Source organism: Coenobita brevimanus, chromosome 83, assembly GCF_032717465.1.
Source record: "Coenobita brevimanus isolate Jiangsu-jjx chromosome 83, ASM3271746v2, whole genome shotgun sequence".
NCBI classification, from domain to species: domain Eukaryota; kingdom Metazoa; phylum Arthropoda; class Malacostraca; order Decapoda; family Coenobitidae; genus Coenobita; species Coenobita brevimanus.
Window position 1 is genome coordinate 14306312 of NC_137036.1, and position 17500 is coordinate 14323811.

At 45.2% G+C, this 17500-nt stretch overlaps 1 protein-coding gene across 1 annotated transcript in view; it reads left to right on the forward strand.

Annotated features, from left to right (window-relative positions):
* The window catches only part of LOC145409940 (putative neural-cadherin 2), a 226438-nt gene that overhangs the window by 178609 nt on the left and 30329 nt on the right, over positions 1-17500 (forward strand). The window contains exons 13-18 of the mRNA XM_080280200.1: positions 955-1143; positions 1982-2195; positions 4196-4404; positions 11044-11210; positions 12320-12482; positions 13047-13238. Of these exons, the coding sequence (XP_080136326.1) occupies positions 955-1143; positions 1982-2195; positions 4196-4404; positions 11044-11210; positions 12320-12482; positions 13047-13238 (1134 nt within the window). The remainder of the gene's footprint in view (positions 1-954; positions 1144-1981; positions 2196-4195; positions 4405-11043; positions 11211-12319; positions 12483-13046; positions 13239-17500) is intronic.

A 17500-nucleotide genomic window follows, 5' to 3' on the forward strand; every position in this document is an offset into this window, starting at 1 on the left:
TGAGTCGCCGTCTGCTCAGTCGTGTGTGTGTGTGTGTGTGTGTGTGTGTGTGTGTGTGTGTATTTGTGGTGTGTGTCTGCGTGTGTATTTGTGGTGTGCGTGTGTATTTGTGGTGTGTGTGTGTGTGTGTGTGTGTGTGTGTGTGTGTGTGTGTGTGTGTGTGTGTGTGTGTGTGTGTGTGTGTGTGTGTGTGTGTGTGTGTGTGCCTGGGAACTTGTCAACAATATTGCAGCCCAAACATTGAGCTTTCCATTAAACGTAATCTATCCGGAGTACAATAATTCAGGTAGATTTATATAATTCATCAATAATATTTATCAATGTTTATGTTGTGGATATGTATGTGATAACGAGGTATTGTTGTTTACTCTCATTATTAAAACGATCATCATCATCATCATTATTATCTTCATCATCTTCATCATCATCATTATCTTCATCATCACTTGCCACCATCACTCTCACTATGACTACCATCTACCACTACCACTACCACTACTACTATCACTACCTTAATAGCACCATCATTTTTACCGTATCAACACCCACAGCACAGTTACAAGAGTCACCATCTCCACTACCATCAGCACCACCCACCTAACCACTACCACACCACCACCACCCATCTAAGTACCACACCACCACCACTCACCTAACCCATGCCACACCACCACCCACCTAACCACTACCACACCGCCACCACCCACCTAAGTACCACACCACCACCACCCACCTAAGTACCACACCACCACCACCCACCTAAGTACCACACCACCACCACCCACCTAACCCATGCCACACCACCACCACTCACCTACCCATGCAACACCACCACCACCCATCTAAGTACCACACCACCACCACCCTCCTAACCACTACCACACCACACCACCCACCTTACCACACACCACACCACCTGCACCACTAATCCCACCCACTTTCCCCACCACACAGGGAGGGGAGAGCCGCGTGAGGTACAAAATCGACACAAGAACTGACCCTGGAGGACAGTTCAGTGTGGATGAGGCTGGTGGGGTGAGGTTGGCAGGGGAACTTGATAGAGAGACCTTGCCGGCTCATTCCGTCCGTGTCCTTGCCGTGGATGATGGAGATCCACCAAGGACAGCCACGGCTACACTTTCGGTGAGTTTCGTGTGTGTGTGGAAAGTAGAACAGAAGTAGAAGTAGAGGCAAAGTTACCACAGTGTGTCCAGGCATCTCGAAAAGAAGGGATCTTGAATTGGGCTCTCTTTTGCACTGTTTTTGGTTTTCTTGGAAGGAACGGTTTGCGGGCTCCTGGCCTTTGGTTCCTTCTTCCTTGCATAAAAGAAAAAGAAGAAACCCCCCTTAATTTAACGATATATAACGCAGAAAATAGAATATATGTTTCAAACGTTTTTTTGTTTAGCGAAAGGGCAAGTTACTGTTATAATCGGTTGTTCAGGGACAGGTCAGGAGCCTAATATTTACCGAGTTTATGAGCTGCCATTAGTGATTTAAGAGGGTTAAGTGGGACAGGGAGAAAGACATCATACTCCATCCATACGCTGATTTGGATGATAGGAACGCGACAAGGATAGCCACTGCAAAGCTTTCAGTGAGTTTCAAGATTATGGTTAGATATGAATTCTTTTATAACAGAATTTATTGGTGTGCCAGAAGACCCTCCGACATGCCGAAAACACACTCCCTCTAGTATCAGTGCACCATGTATGAGTCAGCCCCAGCACGTATCCAGTATGGACGGTGGGTGTTAGTGCCGAAGTGGGGACATGTGGAGGTGTGTGGTACGTAGGAGACTATAAGGAGGAGTGGACTTTTAAACCAGTACTCAGAGTCGGACACACACACACACACACACACACACACACACACACACACACACACACACACACACACACACACACACACACACACACACACACACACACACACACACACACACAAAACTACTCAATCCTTCTTATTCTTCTTCTCCCAGGTGAATGTAACAGACGTGAACGACAACCCGCCGTTCCTAGCCGATCCCGTCGAGGTCGAGGTGGAGGAGAACGGGCGACCCCAGAAGGTAGCCGAGGTCAAGTTAGGTGACCCGGACAACTGGCAGCAAGGTCACGGTCCCCCGTATTCGCTGACCCTTGACCCCCACGCCCCACCACACATACGGTCCGCGGTCAAGGTGGAATTTGATGAACGTAAGTAAAGTGAGGGAGAGAGAGAGAGAGATAGGAAGAGAGAGAGAGAGAGAGAGAGAGAGAGAGAGAGAGAGAGAGAGAGAGAGGGGTTATTTTTTAGAATTGTCCTTTCCATACTACTCTGTTCATCAGGTTATATCAGTCCCACCACGTGAAGGAGTCCCTTTCCACATACACAGCTCCTGGTTCTTCATAGAGGCGTGAGTTATGCTAGGCTTTCCCCCTTCAAGTACACCTACACCCTACACACCCTTCTCTTACTCCACACACTTCTCCCTCTGTGCACACCCACACCCTCTTCACCCTTCTCTTTACTCAATACACTCCCATGATTTATAGTCTGCTGCCTGGACTCTCCCCGCCATCACTTAAAATTATTTGCCTCTGGGGACCCTTGTGACTCTCCAGTATCTAGGTCCATGAGTCCCTGGTATGAGAGGATACGCAACACCTCTTCCTTAGCGATTTATTTTGCTTATTACACCTCAACATTCTCTTGCATCGATTTAATATGACGCTTTAATATCTAGTCCCTGAGTCCTTTGCTTTCATACCTGGGGCCTTTTTTTGTTGACATTGGAGGCTTCTTAGCTCCTCTTCTCTAGCGACTTATTTTGAGTATTTTACCTTGCCTAAGTAGGATAAAACTTTGATAATATAAGCTAATAAGGAAGCTTGCAAACTCTCAGGAAAATGCGACTTAAGGATTCGATTAGTTTTGCGTGAAGAATGAGAGACAGGGAGATAATTCATTGCCCTTTCCTTGTCTTTCATGTAGCAAAACAATGGACACCTGTGATACCCGCACCCACCTCAGCTGTACCTATCCCAAAAGATGTCCATTGTCTGTCGATGCATCTCTCAAATGCACCTCAGACGCACACTGGACGCACCACCAACACCCCTCATCCCTTAAATACACCTTAGACACACCCCAGACGCGAGACACACCCCTCAGTATCCCTCACCCCCTCAATAACCTTTCCATAAGTGACGCTTGTAAAACTCTACGGTTGCAGTTTGCCAGATTTCACCCTACCAAAAAAAAATTACAGTAATTCAGTGAGTGAGCGAGTGAGTAACACAGTTAGGGACACACTCTTTGGCCGCCTGTGTGGTTGCGCCAGAAATATATCTTAGCTGCGACAGAGGTTTTATCTTAAGTTTGTTTTCCAGCCTCGACTCTGAAAACGGTGTGTTCCAACTGGGTAGAGGTAGGTGTGTGGAGGGGCAGGTTTGCAAGGCTAGTTTTTTTGTGTTTGTAAAGCCAGTTTGTTTGTTTTTTTATCTTCCTGTGTACAGTTCCAAGCGGTCACTGATGCAGGGCCTGGCAGAGGGAAGGTAGAGTGTGTGTGTGTGTGTGTGTGTGTGTGTGTGTGTGTGTGTGTGCAACGGGAAAAGAGAGGGATGTACACTATATATACATACACACACACACACACACACACACACACACACACACACACACACACACACACACACACGCACACACACACACACACACACACACGACAAAAAGAGTAATAAAAAGTGACATGCAGGATGGGAGAAACAGGAAGAGAGGAGAGCAGACACAGAAAAATGATTGTAAAGGTGAAGGAAGAAGTAGGCAGCACTACATCAAGTGAGTGGATGATAGTACCCTTAGAGATGGCAGATTTTAACTCCTCTTCCCTGCCATCCTTTACAATGTTGATCCATTACGACAAGTGGAAATGGGTGAGAGAGAGAGAGAGAGAGAGAGAGAGAGAGAGAGAGAGAGAGAGAGAGAGAGAGAAAGAGAGAGAGAGACAGAGAGAGAACCAGAAAAGTTAGAGATAATGAGGAAATGAATCTCTCTCTCTCTCTCTCTCTCTCTCTCTCTCTCTCTCTCTCTCTCTCTCTCTCTCTCTCTCTCTCTCTCTCTCACCCAACACTCCCAAACATCACAACCAGCAGGAGATGATGTGATACACCTTCAGGAGATATGACCAGCTCTGTCCCTTCTCATTCCCCTTCAGGTGGTGACGAAGGCCGTGGCGTTGGCATCATTTCCACCCTCATTTCCCTGGATCGGGAGGAGAGACGCGCCCTTTTGGTTCCTCTCCTCGTGGGTGACGCTGGCGCCCCCCCACTCTCAGCCACCGTCACCCTTACTCTTCATATTGGTGATCTCAATGATAATCCCATGTCGCCAGCATCAAAGATAGTCACGATACACACAGTCAAGGTAAGGCGTGTGGTGATCTGTGTATGTGTATGGGATCTGTGTACGTGTGTGTTGAGATGATCTGTGTATGTGTATGTTGAGATCTGTGTACATATGTTTTTGTGTATGGTTTTGTTACTCCATGTCCCCAGCATCAAAGACAGTCACGATACACACAGTCAGGGTAAGGCGTGTGGTGACCTGTGTATGTGTATGAAATGATCTGTGTGTGTGTGTGTGTGTGTGTGTGTGTGTGTGTGTGTGTGTGTGTGTGTGTGTGTGTGTTGAGATGATCTGTGTATGTGTAAGTATGTCGAGATGATCTTTGTAAATAGTGTAATGTGTTTTTATATCGTTAACCTGTATCACCATTTGCAAAGCCCGTCACTATCTCTCTCTCTCTATTTATCTGTCTGTCTATCTATCTATCTGTCTATCTATCTGTAGTCAGGCGCCGTAGTCCCGTAAGGGGTGGTCACAGAAATCGCCTCCATGTCACCCTGTCCCCTGCCATTTCGCTGCCCTCCCCCCAGCTCACACACTCTCATAGACCTCTCCACTCCATCTCTCCATCTCATCCTCGGCCTCCCTCTCCCTCCCTCCACATCGCTCACATACACTCTCCTCGTTAGTCTTTCTTTCTGCATCATCTTCACCATGGCCATAATACACACAGGTAAGGTAAGAGGAGAGGTGATCTTTATAACTAGACTCATTTTACTCCAACTGGGCCCAGATTTTCGTCCTTTTGCATTTCACGTAGCTCAGTGGCAGAAGAAGATAATACTACGGCTCTACATCCTTCCCGTAGCACTTGTTCGTGACTAGCATCAGATTCTAGTGTTAATCTATTGTAACAACTCAGCATTCAAGAGGGAGAGATGAGAATTTTTAGGCCAAGTTTGAGGAAAAAGGTATAGCATTGTCTTCGAATTTTTACCTATATGTGTCTGAGTTAAAATATCTCATACATAGACTATCACTAAAAATTATTTCAATGAGGTAAATATTTAACTTGGTATTCAGAGTACTCTTGTCGCATAAGGTCGCACTACATCGAGTGAGTGGATGATCGGCGGCCGCACCAACTACCATCTAAAGGTCAAGGGAGTGAGGGAAGGGAGGGAGAGAATTAAAAAAACAATACAAAACAGTGAACCTGGGCAGTATATTTTTCTGTTGGGGAGAGAGAGAGAGAGAGAGAGAGAGAGAGAGAGAGAGAGAGAGGACAATACTCTTCCCGACGATGACGCTTTCTGTTCTTCGTTCTTCCTATTCTCAAACTAATTCAGCGCAGCGGCAGATCCAGGGAAAGGCATCAGAGGTGTGAACTCCCTCCACTTTTTTTTTTAAACACACATGAGCTGCCATATATAGTCCCTGTCCCTAACTGTGTCACTCCCTCCTTCACTCACTCCCTCACTCACTCCTTCCCTCATTCTCTCACTCACTCACTCACTCAAGCCTCATGGAAGCAGTGTTAGGAAAGCGAAATTTTGTACAATAGTAGACCTTCCCCCGGACCAGGATTCAGGCTGAGTTGGGACCACCTAGGAACGCGACTTTTTGCACAGTGGTAGAGCTTCACCCGCACCAGGTTATACGTATGGTGTGATCCCTCAAGGGCCGCCCTCTTATTAGGAGGGGCGGCCCCCAGTAGTCCCGGGAAAAATCATTATGCACCACCAAAGCAATGTTGTACTTTCTCGTAAACTTTCCACGGCTGCAGGTTTCAATAGTCTCTAGAATAACAGTTTTGGTGTACGTGGTATAGGCGTGCACACCCTGATAGGTATTTGACAGTGTTCTTACTCGTTTCGCTCTTAGCAAAAAATAACTTTATGGTAGTATAACTTCCACACCCTGATAGGTATTTGACAGTGTTCTTACTCGTTTCGCTCACAGCAAAAACTAACTTTATAGTAGTTACGAGGTTAGTGTAGGGAAGACACCATTTACCTTTAGGAATCTCGTGTTGACGGCAAATATCTTCACGCCACACACCCCATCTCTGGGAATTACAAAGCATGATCGAGTTCCTGACCACTCACGATCTCTAATTAGACAGCGTACGAGCCGGGGACTGGAAAATACGATGGTGTGTGGAATGACTGGCTTATATAGTTAAGGGTAAAAGTTCGCCGACTATCCCACTGCGTCTGTCTCACACTTAGAACATGTCACTCTTCACGCATCATATTAGAGTGCCAGTATGAAGTATGATAGGACTGTTCAGGGATAAGAGTTACTGGCTCGTACAGACAAAAGTTCAGCTGCGTATACCTCACACTTGGTACATCTTAACTCTCCCGTCTTGTGCATTTTATCTATGGGCAGTGAATCATACTAGGCCTCTCTCAGCTTAGGAAGATGAAATTACAGGAGTGTGTAGTGTGAGAGTGTGTGCTATGGTAGTGTGTCAGTATGGGGTATGACAGTGTGAGGCGTGGTAGTGTGGCGTGGGTGTATTAAGCATGAATGTGGTAGTGTGTCGTGTGGCAGTATATGACACTGTGAGGGGTGTGGTAGTGTGTGTGGCGCGGCAGTATGAATTATGTGAGCTGTGCCAGTGTGAAGGGTGGCAGTAAAAGGTATTGTAGCGGGAGTTGTCGTAGTGTGAGGCGTTTCAGTATGAAGTGTGAGGCGTGGAAGTGCGGATCTCTTCTGATTTTCTCATCTACTATCGACAGTGACTTTCTAATACCCTGTACAAAACCTAAATTTAAGATAGATAGATAGATAGATAGAGAGAGAGAGAGAGAGAGAGAGAGAGAGAGAGAGAGAGAGAGAGAGAGAGAGAGAGAGAGAGAGAGAGAGAGAGAGAGAGAGCCCACCTGTTCTACTCTCACTCGTGTCATAAACGTACGAGTCGTGAGCTGCCCCCACGCTTATCCCCCCCCTCTCTCTCTCTCTCTCTCTAAGGTCAAGGTCACTGCATTAGCCACCGCCGTTCGTGCTTTCGATTACTCTCGCCTTCACCAGCTCTTTCATTTACTATCATTATTATTGTCATTACTTCTCTACCCTTTATATTATGACAGAAGCCTAAGAGTGTTTCGTCACCATCATTATTATTATTATTATTATTATTATCATTATTATTATTATTATTATTATTATCATTATTATTATTATTATTATTATTATTATTATCATCATCATCACCATCAGGTAAAACTTTAAGACGCCAGGTAAAAGGGAATATTCTCTCTCTCTCTCTCTCTCTCTCTCTCTCTCTCTCTCTCTCTCTCTCTCTCATGAAGGCTGCAAGTCACCCAGTTTGAAAAATAGAAAAAAAAAAAATGACGAGAGAGACAAAATAATCCTTTAAAACACCATCATAGTGGAGTTAAGCTGAGAAAATAAATCGCCTAGGGAAAGGAAATAAGGCACTATAAAATGAATAGGTCTGAAATTGGCTGCCAGGCCTGGGAACATCACCTATTTCCTGATGCTTCGAAATCTATTATTCTAGCAATATAGTTAGGCAGATCCACTATATCAATAGGTATAAAGTAATTTCTGATCTAGGCCAGTTCTGAAAGTCTAAAACGAATCCTAAAGTCCTTAAAAATTGATTTAAAGTGATATTTTTAAGTACCACTGTGGAAATATTTACTGCATACAGGAAAGCAGTGAAGGAGTGTTGTGGTGTGGATGTGGATGTGATAGAATGCGTTGGGAAATATTCACTGAGGTGGTTTGATCATGTGGAGAGGATGGAGAGTGAGGGATTAACTAGGAGAGTGTATGTGAGTGAGGTGGAGAGTGAGAGACTAACTAGGAGAGTGTATGTGCGTGAGGTGGAGAGAGGGGGAGAGGGAGGGAAGACAGAGGAGGGGATTGGTGAAAGTATATGAAAGGGGGGAGTGTATATTGAGGGGAGGGTAGCTAAATGGCAGGGGACAGGGTGACATGGAGGCGATTTGCTTGTGGCCACCCCCTACGGTATTTAGGCGTCTGGTTATAGATAGATAAATAGATAATAGAAACTAATACATGCTTTGCGATTCCGCCCTCCGGCCCTTGATGCGAAACAGAGGCTACGTTTAATGATTGCCTGGTGTGTGTGTGTGTGTGTGTGTGTGTGTGTGTGTGTGTGTGTGTGTGTGTGTGTGTGTGTGTGTGTGTGTGTGTGTGTGTGTGTGTGTGTGTGTGTGTGTGTGTGTCCTTCCTTCCCTCCCATTCCTTCCTTCCTTTCCTTTTTCCTTCCCTTCTCTTGTTTCTCTCGTCTGCCTCTTTCCCCACTTTTCCCTCCCCTTCCCTTCTCATCATTTCTCCTTCTCTCTTCTTCTCTCCTCTCCTCTCCTTCTCTCTTCTCTTCTCTTCTCTCCTCTCCTCTCCTTTCCTCTCCTTTCCTCCAATCTCATCTCATCTGTCACTCCTCATTTTCTTACCGCCAATATCACTCGCTTCGTGACTATCACCCTCTCACCCTCTTAGTCACTATCCATCTCTCTCTCTCTCTCTCTCTCTCTCTCTCTCTCTCTCTCTCTCTCTCTCTCTCCTCCCTTTCTCCAAGTTTCCCACGAAGACAACATTCCCTCCATCATTCCTTGTTAAGATAGGAAGTTGGGGCATATTACTGTTCAGGGAGACTAGAGAGAAAGAGAGAGAGAGAGAGAGAGAGAGAGAGAGAGAGAGAGGGAGGGAGAGAGATACATTCAGCTTCTTCAAGTTACAATTGCTAGAGAGAGAGAGAGATACATTCATCTTCTTCAAGTTACAATTGCATTCATTGATCACATCCGGGTTTAATACGATAACATTATTCACATCGCTTTCCACAATGGTCATTTTTGGGTCTTTTTTTGGCATGTTTTGAGTCCATTTAGGTCCTTCAGGCATTCTCTCCAGCCACATTAAGTCAGGACCATTCATAACCTTGGCCATGGAAGTTGGACAAGGCATTAACCATTCATCTGTGTCTGTGTATGTGTGTCTGTGTACAAGATATTTCAAAAAGTGGCAATCGGATTTGGATTAAATTTGGAGGATAGGTGGGCAGTGGATCAAGGAAGAGTTGATTAGATTTTGAGGTGGATCCGGATTGGGATGTGGGAATGAATCATAAATTTTACTCAGGCTGGAGATGTATGCGCTTTCTTGTGTTCCTTGGTTCTAGGCAGGAATTTTGTTGGGTTACGTTCTTTCTAAGCTCTGGTTAGATTGTCAGATTTCTTGTTCAATTAAGTCTTTATGAGACAGAAGAGAGTATAAAAAGATTTCCCCCACGCTGGAGGTCTAGATATGTGAGTGGCATTCTTCTCAGCGGGCAGTGAAGTGTTCGTACCAACCACCAGTCGACGTAGTGGTATCTAATTTGGCACAGTTTGAGGCATTTGCTGGTGCTGTGTGTGTTCCCGTTAGTGTTCGCGATTTTCTGCGTTGGTGGAGGGAGAGAGGGGTTGGTGATAGGGATGAAAATTGTATGATTGTGGGGGAGAATGATGATTGTGGTGGTGGTGGTGTTGGTGATGGTTGGAGGGACTGTGGTGGAGAGTGGTAATTGAAGTAGAAGATTGGTGATTGTGAGAGGTGGTGATTGTGGTGGTGGTGGTGATGGCTGGGGGAAGTTGTGACTGTGGCTGAGAGTGGTGACTGTGAGAGGTGGTGACTGTGATGATGACGCCTGGGTAATAAGATCAGTGTGGAAGAAAGTGATGAACAGGGAAAAATATGATAGTTGGGAAGAGGGTTGAGTGTGGATGTGATGTGGTGTAAAAGCAGGGTGAGGGAAGTGTTGTGACCTTTGAGTATAGTGATTTATATTCATATTTTCGCCACGTCCAAGTAGTTGTAGTTAGACTAAGAGAGAGAATTAATATCTTCCTGTTTTAAGTAGGCGTAAAAATTGCCATCTCTTCACAATGTACAGTAGCAGTAGTAGTAGTAGTAGCAACCCTAGCCTCATCTGAACGTGAACTCAGTGGACGGCAGGCAAATAGAACCCTTCTCCAGTCCACCATCGTCCTTTCGGGGGATAGGGAGGGAGTTGGGGGACGTTTGTATAACCAGGCAGCTACACCACCCTGTTATATTGGTGCCACCACATGAAGGCGGCCCTCTCCAGCACCTGTAAGAAGTAGAAAGAGCAAAATAAAGTCGCACACACACACACACACACACACACACTAAATCCCCAAAACATACATTCATTATATCAGATAGCGCTGGAGAGGATCGCCTTCACGTGGTGGCACTGATATAACCATGAGACCGCACTGCCTGGGTATAGTATACAAACAACCCTCACCTCCCTCCCTATCCCCCACCAGGTTTCATTTTTGGTGATATGATTACCACCCAGCGTAGTACGAACGATTTTCGAAGTTACAGGGAACCATTTGAGTTTTCAGTTAGTGTGGGGTCTCATGAAGGCAACACTACATCGCGTGAGTGGATGGTGGATGATGATGATATTGACAAAGTGATGGTGATTGATTTTTGATGGCGATGACACTGAGAATGAGATATGGTGATGACTGATGGGATTCTAATGTTGATGACACTGATAATGATCGATGGTGATGTGGCTGCTAATCATTCATGGTGATGTGAGTGATGATGAGAGACGTTGATGATAGTGGTTTTTGATGGTGATGTGACTGATAGTGATAGATGGTGATGTGATGTGACTGATTCTTCTCCTGGCTTCAGCCCCAGACAAACGTGGTCAGCGCAGGTCGGGTCTACGTGAAAGATCCTGACGATTGGGATGGGGCTTCAAAAACGTATCAATGGGCCACTCCTACATCCCACCCTGCCTTCACCCTCAACACCACTACTGGACACCTTACTATGGCCCCGCACACGCAAGATGGAAGGTAAGGATGGTAGTAGTAGTAGTAGTAATAGTAGTAACAGTAGTAGTAGTAGTAGTAGCAGCAGCCTTCACTTTCATCACTGCCACTGGACACCTTATTATGGCACCCCTACGCAGGTGGAAGGTAAGAAGGGTAGTAGTAGTAGTAGTAGTAGTAATGTAGGTAGTGTCGTAGTAGTAGAAGTAATGTAGGTAGTGGTAGTAGTAGTAGTAGCAGTAGTAGTAGTAGTAGCAACCCCAGGCTTATATGAAACGTGAACCCAGTGTACTACAGACTAAAGCTACATTTTCCTGCAATCCACCAACCTCTTCTGGACTATGTGTTTATCCAGGCAGAGGAACCACCCACTTAAATCAGTGCCACCACGCGAAGGCGACCCAGTACAGCAGCAGATGGGCCTTACGTTATATATAATGGAACAAGTGGGGCCCTTTGGCGTTTTATAGCTAGAGAGGCGACATAAATTTGAAGGTAATCGATAGGGTGGGTCGCGAGGGAATTCTGTTTTAGTTACACCCACAAGGCACACCTGATTTATAACCCCTGTTGTATTTTAACCCCAGTGTTGTATTTACAAGCCTGGGTGTTGTGGGTGTTGTATCTGAGCTGGTTGTATGGATGTGGTGGTGTAGTTTGAGCTGGGTTGTTGTTGTGGTGTATGGGCTTGTCTTAGTGTTTTTACAAGAGCGATCGTCAAGTGAGAGTGAGGTGTGTGGGTGCGTGAGTGAGTTGTGTGTGTGTGTGTGTGTGTGTGTGTGTGTGTGTGTGTGTGTGTGTGTGTGTGTGTGTGTGTGTGTGAAAGAAATAAGACCAAGCTTCAGACAAACATCTTCCCTTAAAAAATGATTAGGGAAAAGAGAGAGAGAAATTCCAGATCCGCCAAGATGCCTGAACACACACACACACACACACACACACACACACACACACACACACACACACACACACACACACACACACAGAAGCTTTAAATAATCATTGCACACTTAACTATATCTTCTTTGCTTTAATGTATTTGAGAGAGAGAGAGAGAGAGAGAGAGAGAGAGAGAGAGAGAGAGAGAGAGAGAGAGAGAGACTATTTAACACCCTAATTTTCTCTCTCTCCAGGTACACTCTCAAGTTCCTAGTGAGTGACGTGACTCAGGGTCAGACGGGCGTACCAGCCAATGTGACGGTGACGGTGGAGACGCTAGATCGAGACCATGTGACGTCAGCCATACCTGTGACGCTGGATGCAGACCCCTACAAAGTGGTTAGGCAGCAGGCACAGGTGAGGCAGGGGAGGTGAGGCAGGACACAAGTTTGGGTGAGGCAGGGGACAAGCTTGGGTGAGGCAGGAGGGAAGCTTGGGTAAGGCAGGGGGGCAAGGTTGGGTTAGGCAGAAATGCGAGATTGGAAGGGTGAGGCAGCTGAGACATGAGGCAGGCGAGGTGAGGCAGGCAGGTATACTAAGGTGTGAAGTGGAAGAGGTGAGGCAGGGGTGAGGCAGAAGTATATAGGGAAGGTGAGGCAGAGTGGGTGAGGTAGGAGAGGTGAGGAGGGCAACATTAGGAGAGAGAGAGAGAGAGAGAGAGAGAGAGAGAGAGAGAGAGAGAGAGAGAGAGAGAGAGAGAAGCTTTAGCATTAAATAAATCACTTCAATGTTAATGTTAAGCTTTCTGGTAGGAACGAGGATTACAGATAGATAGATAGATAGATAAGTATATAAGTAAATAGATAGACAGACGACAGATAGATAGACAGATAGATAGATAAAGATTGAGGGAATGACAGGGAGAAGAGCTTTTGAAAACTGTCCAATTTATCTCCAAATATCTCTTCCCGCCCACAGGAGAGCCCATCCATATTGAGTGGGCTTGTGGGCGCGGCGAGAGAGTGGGCGGGCGGAGGTGGTGGTGGCGTGGGCGTGGGCGTGGGCGTGAGGGTAGTGTCCGTGGTGCCTGCGGAGGGCGGGGGTACGAGGGTGTGGCTGACCGCACCCCACGTAAATAACTTTCATCACCTGCTTCTGCGACACCGCCATCAGGTAGGTGTGTGTGTGTGTGTGTGTGTGTGTGTGTGTGTGTGTGTGTGTGTGAGAGAGAGAGAGAGAGAGAGAGAGAGAGAGAGAGAGAGAGAGAGAGAGAGAGAGAATAAAAAATCACATCCTCGTGTCATATGGAAAAAATTAATGAAGAAATGCATCTGAGTCTCCTAGGTCTACGAGAAATATTAATGTCTAATGGCGGAAATTAGTTGGTGAAGACGAGGTGTCAGGGAGGCGCCTAAGTCCACGTGGAAATTAACGTGCCTTATGGGGGAAATAGCATAAGTAACTGAGCCTCCTAAGACCACGGGATTAGAGGACCTGTCTATCAGGGTCCCATTACGGTTCAGTCAATCTCTCTCTCTCTCTTTCTCTATCTATCTATCTATCTATCTATCTATATATCCAGCCTCATTCACTCTCGCCTTCCACCCTTCTCGCTGCAGCATATTCCTCATTCTGTCAGCATTTCCCCTGTCAAGAGTTCAGAGAATAATGCTCCTGCTGTGTGTGTGTGTGTGTGTGTGTGTGTGTGTGTGTGTGTGTGTGTATTATAAATGGATGGATGGATGTGTGTGTGTGTGTGTGTGTGTGTGTGTGTGTATTATAAATGGATGGATGGATGGATGTGTGTGTGTGTGTTTGTGTGTGTGTATTATAAATGGATGGATGGATGTGTGTGTGTGTGTGTGTGTGTGTGTGTGTGTGTGTGTGTGTGTGTGTGTATTATAAATGGATTGATGGATGTGTGTGTGTGTGTGTGTGTGTGTGTGTGTGTGTGTGTGTGTGTGTGTGTGTGTGTGTGTGTGTGTGTGTGTGTGTGTGTGTGTGTGTGTGTGTGTGTGTACAGTATTATAAATGGATGGATGGATGGATGTGTGTGTGTGTGTGTGTGTGTGTGTGTGTGTGTGTGTGTGTGTGTGTGTGTGTGTGTGTGTGTGTTTCATATTGCATTTTCACTCCCGGCCAAATGGAGGGGCTCTGGAGAATTGTAGGGGAAATGTGAAATGAATAGGAGGAGAAATGGAGAGGTGAAGTGTAAAATGAAGAGGGAGAGTTGAAATGAAGGGGAGATGAATGTATAATGTAGTGATGGAATATGATGTTTTGTTAGTAGTAGTAGTAGTAGTAGTAATAGTAGTAGTAGTAGTAGTAGTAGAAATAGTAGTGGTAGTAGTAGTAGTAGTAGTAGTAGTAGTATAGTAGTAATAGAAACAGTAGTAGTAGTAGTAGCAGTAGTGGTGGTAGTAGTAATAGCAGTTGTAATAGCAGTAGTAATAGTAGTAGCAGTAGTGGTGGTAGTAGTAATAGCAGTTGTAATAGCAGTAGTAATAGTAGTAGCAGTAGTGGTGGTAGTAGTAATAGCAGTAGTAATAGTAGTAGTAGTAGTAGTAGCTGTTTTGTGGCCGTAAGCTTATCTGAACCTGATCCCAGTGGACTGCAGGCTGAAATTCCCCTCCTGCAGTCGACTATCATCTTTTTGGGGGATAGGGGGAAGTTGGGGGATGTTTTATAAGAGGAGGGGTAGAGGGAGGGGGAGGGGAGGGGGCAAGAGTGAGGGGAGGTTGGGGGAGGGAAGGGTAGGGAGAAGAGGAGTGACGGAGGAAGAGAGAAGAGGGGAGGGGAGAGAGGAGGAGAGGGACTTAGGAGAGGGGAGGAGTGAGGGAGGTGCCAGGAAGAGGGGAGAGGTAGGTGAGAGAGAGAGAGAGAGAGAGAGAGAGGAGGAGTGGAGGTAATTGATTGACGTATTGGAGAAGTTTGAAGTGGGAAATTAAGGATAGTATCTGTGAATGAGTGGTAATGATTGGGTTAATGAGGTATTGGCGTGTGGTGCGTGAGTGTGCGTGCAAGATTGTGTGTGTGTGTGTGTGTGTGTGTGTGTGTGTGTGTGTGTGTGTGTTAGAGAGAGAGAGAGAGAGAGAGAGAGAGAGAGAGAGAGAGAGAGAGAGAGAGGTTTCTAAGCAGATCTTTCATAATTATTTCTGGTTTACCGATGATAATAAAATAATAATAATAATAATAATAATAATAATAATAATAATAATAATAACAATAATAATAATAATAATGAAAATAATAATAATAATAATAATAATTCATTTTCATTCATTCATTGCCAGACGCCATAATCCCACACGGGGTGGCCAAGGACTTTGAGTTATTTGTTCTACAGGGAGGGGCACTAATCCTCCACCAACCCATTTGGCACATAGGGACCACGTATGATTTGTATGTATGGATACCACCCAGCGTTGTCTGTTATTGCTCAATCTCGTGCAGCTAGAATTGCCACTTATCCCTCTAAGAAGAAGTTGCGAGTCGGACACCAATGAATGGAGATCCGTCGACTAGTTAATAGGCCAGAGTCTCGTTCGTTATCGGAATTAACCAGACTAATCGCTGCGCCAACTAAGACCCTCCGTGCACCACCACCCACCGAATCGAGAAGGAGCTCTCAGTGTGTCAGTCCTTCCTGTGTCCGGGCCTGGTGAGATTTCCCGTGTTGAGTCAAATTAAGCCGCACTCCTGGTGGTGCCCTTCCGTCAATTCCTTTAAGTTCCAGCTTCGCCACCATACCTCCCCCGGAACTCAAGGACTTTGGTTTTCCGGAAGCTGCCCACTGGGTCATGGGAATAACGCCAACGGATCGCCGGTCAGCATCGTTTAGGGTTAGAACTAGGGCGGTATCTGATCGCCTTCGAACCCCTAACTCTCGTTCTTGATTAATGAACACATCCTTGGCAAACGCTTTCGCAGTAGTTCGTCCCGCGACGGTCCAAGGATTTCACCTGTAGCGTCGCAGTACGAATGTCCCCGCCTGTTTCTATTAGTCATTACCTCAGGCTCCCAGGAAAACAGACAAAATAGAATCGAGGTCCTATTCCATTATTCCATGCATAGACATTTACGCCACTCATGCAGCCTGCTCTGAGCACTCTAATTTTTTCAAAGTAAACTTGCCAGCCACTCGCGACACTCGATGAAGAGCACCAACCACGAGCTTTTTAACCGCAACAACTTTATACACGCTATTGGAGCTGGAATTACCGCGGCTGCTGGCACCAGACTTGCCCTCCAATAGATCCTCGTTAAAGGAATAATAATAATAATAATAATAATAATAATATAAACTATCATTCACAAATATGAGAATTTTACTGAAGAATATTATCAAAATCTTCAACCAGTTTTAATATAGAAAGTTGAATGATTGTAAGGATTTTTTCGATTTCGTTTTTCTCATTTGTGATCATTATATAGATTTTCAAAAGCTTCGTTCAGTTTTACAATAGATGGATGGAAGATTGGAAGATTATATACACTACATTGAATGAGTGGATGGTAGGGAGATGGAAGATTGGAGTCAGTTTTTTCATGGAGTACTTCCCTTTGCATCGAATATATACACTACATTGAGTGAGTGGATGGTAGGAAATTGGAGGATTGGAAGATCTGTTATTTTCATGGAGTATTTCACTTATACACTACATTGAGTGAGTGGATGGTAGGAAGATGGAGGATTGGAAGATCAGTTATTTTCATGGAGTATTTCACTTATACACTACATTGAGTGAGTGGATGGTAGGAAGATAGAAGATTGGAAGATCAGTTTTTCATGGAATATTTCCCTTTGCATCGAATATATACACTACATTGAGTGAGTGGATGGTAGGAAGATGAAGGATTGGAAGATTTCTGTCGTATTCCCCTTTGCATCGAATATAGCACTTTGTCCAAATAACACTACATTCAGTGAGTGGATGGTAGACGCCACCACCTATCAGAGTTTTCCAGGAGAATGTTGTCAAAATATTCACCCCGTCTTAAAATGGAAAGACGGATATTTTTTTTTTTTTTTTGAGAATACCCCCCCCCCCTGCATCGAGTGAGAGAAGTGTAAGTTTGAATAATATAGGTGACACAGGGAAGCCATTTTTTGACCTGGATTTTCGAGGCTATTGTATATTTTTGGTAGGGTCATAGGTGGTGTTAATTTTGGGATTTTTTATATATATATATTTTTTATTGTGTGAGATGGTGGTGGTGGTGGTGGCTGTGGTGGTTGTGGTGGTGAACTCTCCCAGCAACTAAAGAAACAGCTGGTGTGGGCATGCTGATTGAAGACATGGGTGTTTGTAGTGAAGGTTAGGTTAGGTTGGTATGTCAGTGTTAGCCTAGCCCCGGTACCCTGCTCCTTCAAGGGTGTTACACATGATTTCCTGTTACTTTAATGGTACTGTTACTCTCCCAACGGTTACTGA